This window comes from Notothenia coriiceps, unplaced genomic scaffold (assembly GCF_000735185.1).
Source record: "Notothenia coriiceps isolate Sejong01 unplaced genomic scaffold, NC01 NC01_scaffold00029474, whole genome shotgun sequence".
In the NCBI taxonomy this organism is placed as follows: domain Eukaryota; kingdom Metazoa; phylum Chordata; class Actinopteri; order Perciformes; family Nototheniidae; genus Notothenia; species Notothenia coriiceps.
Window position 1 is genome coordinate 97 of NW_011362175.1, and position 3,830 is coordinate 3,926.

At 45.0% G+C, this 3,830-nt stretch overlaps 1 protein-coding gene across 1 annotated transcript; it reads left to right on the forward strand.

The window, feature by feature from the left end:
* Window positions 1-429: 429 nt before the first annotated feature.
* LOC104958873 (E3 ubiquitin-protein ligase listerin-like) lies at window positions 430-3,160 on the forward strand. Its single transcript, XM_010786701.1, has 9 exons — window positions 430-572; window positions 664-921; window positions 1,036-1,344; window positions 1,594-1,809; window positions 1,929-1,970; window positions 2,068-2,257; window positions 2,358-2,597; window positions 2,679-2,832; window positions 2,977-3,160. Exons 2-9 carry the CDS (start codon window positions 739-741, stop codon window positions 3,158-3,160), a joined length of 1,518 nt encoding a protein of 505 aa, XP_010785003.1. The 5' UTR covers window positions 430-572; window positions 664-738.
* The last annotated feature ends 670 nt before the right edge of the window (window positions 3,161-3,830 follow it).

Below are 3,830 nucleotides of genomic sequence, written 5' to 3' on the forward strand. Positions count from 1 at the left end.
CTGTGTAGTTTATTTATGGCATCCCGTTGGATTTGACGTCATCTGAACAGGACATCGCACGCTCACTGCTTGATAGCGCGCGAAGGTCCGTTTACGCCGGTTGCTAAACAACATCGTTATGGGGAAATGCAAGTCTGCGTCCAAATGGTTGGAAGATAAGGAGGAAGGACAATCAATACTGTATATAGTAAATGTGAGGTAAAGTGTGTCGCCAAGGTAACCGGTTAAAACTCCAAGTGACGATGTGGTCTTAAAATGTAGGAAAGGGTCTTAAAAAGGTCTTAAAAGGTCTTACATTTGACTTCAGGATTCCTGCATATACTCTGTGTAGGAGATAGAGATTTAAAAGTATACTTTTGAATACACTTGTTTTTAACTATAGTTTCTATATCCTACTATAACCCGAAGTGTCTGTGTTTCTCAGTCTGTCTAGTGAGCGCGCAGCAACAAGCCCATCGGAAAGTGCAGTCATCGTGACCTCTGTTGTTGAGTGTTTGAGGTACTGCATACTGCAAAATGCAGAAGAAGAGGAGGAGCAGAAAAAAATACGAACAATACTTATCTCACAGCAGGTGGGATCATAGAGTTACATATTCCCATCATTTCCCATCTACTTATGTCTTCTACCTGCCTTACATTGTTTATTGTCTTTTTTTTTTATAGCTGCTTCCTCTGCTAGAAAAGGCTCTCGGAAATCCCTCCCTTCAAAATGGGCCTCTTTTCTTTTCGGTCACTGAAATGCTTGTTTCCTGGGAGAAAAGGGCAGGCCTACAGGGCGAAGAGGAAGCTACAGACAACCGAGATGTCTTTCAAGAGCTTCTGGCAGATTTCTGGGAGGGGCTTGGTCTTATATTTGTGCGTTATGCCGACAATGAGGATGCAGATCGACAAGCTTTGGAAGGGGTAGCCGCCCTGCTGCAGGTGAGATTGTTGTTTTTTGGGAATCTCTGGTTCACACATAAAAAGAAATAGAGGGGTACAAGTGAACACAGAATGCCTGAATACATCTATTCTCCATTTCTCTTCTGTCTCCAGGTAATGCGTTACCCTGAGAGAGTAGAAAGAAAGCACGACCAGAAGAAGAAATCTGTCAAGATCAGTTTCTCCACACCAGAGGACAATGAGAAAAGTGAAGTGGAGGGGGATGTTGTCGAGAAGCCTGTTCAGACGGAGTCGGAGCTGAATGAGAAGACATCTGGGTCCCTACAGACCCAGCATTTTGAAGATGTAGTGTGCCAGCTGGCACAACTGTGTCTGGTACATGTGAATGAGAAAAACTCTGAGAGACATCTTGTTTTCCTCTCTCTTCTCCTGCAATCGTTCCACACTCCCAGGGTCTTCACTGTGAGTCATTTGACAGATAAGCGTGTTTCAACGTGTGTCGTTTTGATCCATGAATAAATCCTTGTAAAGGCTTAATCTGTGTTAATTGTAAGGGACGAGTTTAGTAAAAAAAAATCCACTGAAAAATAGTTGGAAGTGAAAGCACTTTTGAATAAGAGGGCTTGAACAAAAAAACATGTATTAGGATTAATTATAGAAGCGCTTACAATTCCGGATGCAATTGACTTTTTTCTAATTTCTGCTGCTTAGACGTTGGTGGAATTGGATGAGAAAATACTGGACATTGAGCCGGAGGACGAGGTGATTAAAAAGAACCCGGCGATGCAGTTCCTGCTGGAGCGGGTGGTGGTGTGGCTGGGGCAGGAGGAGCGCAGCGACACTGAGCATCTGGTGGAGATGGTCTTCAGCTCTCTCTACTGCTGCAGCCAGCAGGAGACCACCCGCATCCTCAACCACATCACCAAGGTAACATGAGACGCAGAAGTCGGAACATGTTACTTCCGTGACAATCTTTGTGTCGTGGATTAAACTGTGAGGTTGCTGTTGTTTCTTTGCTGACATTCATACTCCCCTCTGCTTTCTAGATGGATGTAAAATGGGGAATCATCCTGCAAATTATACAGAGGGTACGTGTCTTCCCTGGACATAAATTAAAGCACATTATCTATCGATACATCACATTTACATTGTTCTAAACATCTGTGCTACTGTCCACTATTTCAGGCATGTACAGATCCTAAGACTCTGAAGAGCTGTCGTGATTGGCTGAAAGGTTCAGTTCTGGGCGAGCAGCTCCTGGCACTGACTGAAGAGCTGTGCCAGGTGGGAGAGAGCCCCCCCAGGCCTGCCTCTCCATCCAGCAGCCACAGCTGGACACTGATCAGCCTGGTCCTCTCTCAGCACCACAACAATGGTAAAATGACACTTTTATAGACTTTTAATGTAAATCGTTTGTGGATTTTCGTATCAACCGGCTACATTTGCAATTTTTCTATCTGCTTTTACTTGTGCAGAACCTCTAATAGGGGAGGTGTACATGGAGAAGATCTTAGAAAGGCTTCATGCCACTCTGTCTGAGACCAAGGGTCTGTCCGATGCCGGCAACATGGAGCCACTCATCTGCTTCATCTGTGATGTGGCCTCCACGTTCTTCTCCTCCGTACAAGACTGTCTTCTCCTGCTCTCTGCCGAGGAACTCCTGCTCACGGTCTTCCAGTTGACTGCCCAAGACCAAACACACACTCATCTGTCTGGTAGGTACATGCCCAGTGCATACTCTTATAATACTTCAAGTAAGCTTAATAGCTAAATTATGTTCATTTTTGCTTTCAAAGACTCACTTTTAGGTAAACTGCGGAAAGTATGTGTGGCTGGGGTCGAGTCATTGGTCAAACACTCTGAATATGAAGTCAAGGAAGGGGGCTTCCTGCACAGTGCAGCTCTTTGGGTCACCAAACAACTACTCACCGTCTCTCTGGATATTAAAAGGTAACAAAACACCCTCTGTACTTTAAAAAAATCGAAGCGAGTCTATCAGTAATCCCTCATGAAGTTTGGAACTTTGTCGTGGGTCTGAATTGGTCCAAGCCTATTTTGTGGTTCTATCTAACTCTTCTTGGTATTATGTTTTAGTTTGCAGGTTCTAATTCTGGCTGTACAGAGCGTAGTGGAGACAATCGTCTCTGTCTGCAACCAAGACTCCCCCCTCCTGGTCCACTTCTTCACACAACTGACGCCCAGCCAGACAGAATGGACAAGAATCCGAAAAGCTCTGCCTCCTCAGGTAAATCAGCCAATCCATTACTCTAGGAAATAACTACCGTAATTTTCGGACTATAAGCCGCGCCTTTTTTCCCATTTTTCGACCCTGCGGCTTATATAACGGTGCGGCTAATCTATGGATTTTTACAGCTAACGGCCACTAGGGGACCTCCTAAATCTATGGATTTTACAGGTTACAGTCCACCACCTTTAACTCTATGGGCTCTATGGCCGGTCCGCGCCCCCCACCTTTAAGCGGCGGGCTCCAGCAGGAAAAGCTGGAGGCCGGAAAAGAGTCAGACAGGTAGCGCGCAAAAGTAAAAGTGGAACCGAGAGTGGTACGAGAGACAGAACGAGAGCAAGACAGACAGACATTACGAGAGCGAGACAGTTTGTCCCCGTACCACTGGTTGAAAACCACTGCTGTAGATCACTGCCGGTACGTGCGCTGGGAGCGCACCGTTTAAGTTTGAAAGTTGAAAAGTTTGTGTGTCTGAAACGCTATGTGATACAGTACAGTTTACACAGCACAGTAAATGTTCTGTAGCTACTATTGCACTAAATGGTAACACTTGAATACGTTATGCAAATATGAAACTTGTTTGTTGAAATGTTAATAAATGGGACCTTCCTCAAACAGCCATCTCTTTCCCGACAATCCCCTCTGTGCACGAACCCTTACATATGGTAATTAAACATTAAAACACCTGCGGCTTATAGTCCAG

Coding starts and splice junctions, on each gene's coding strand:
- LOC104958873 (XM_010786701.1), top strand. CDS start 739: ATGCTTGTTTCCTGGGAGAAAAGGGCAGGCCTACAGGGCGAAGAGGAA. Junction 1,971..2,067: donor TCCTGCAAATTATACAGAGG/GTACGTGTCTTC, acceptor CCACTATTTCAG/GCATGTACAGATCCTAAGAC. Junction 2,833..2,976: donor GTCTCTCTGGATATTAAAAG/GTAACAAAACAC, acceptor ATTATGTTTTAG/TTTGCAGGTTCTAATTCTGG.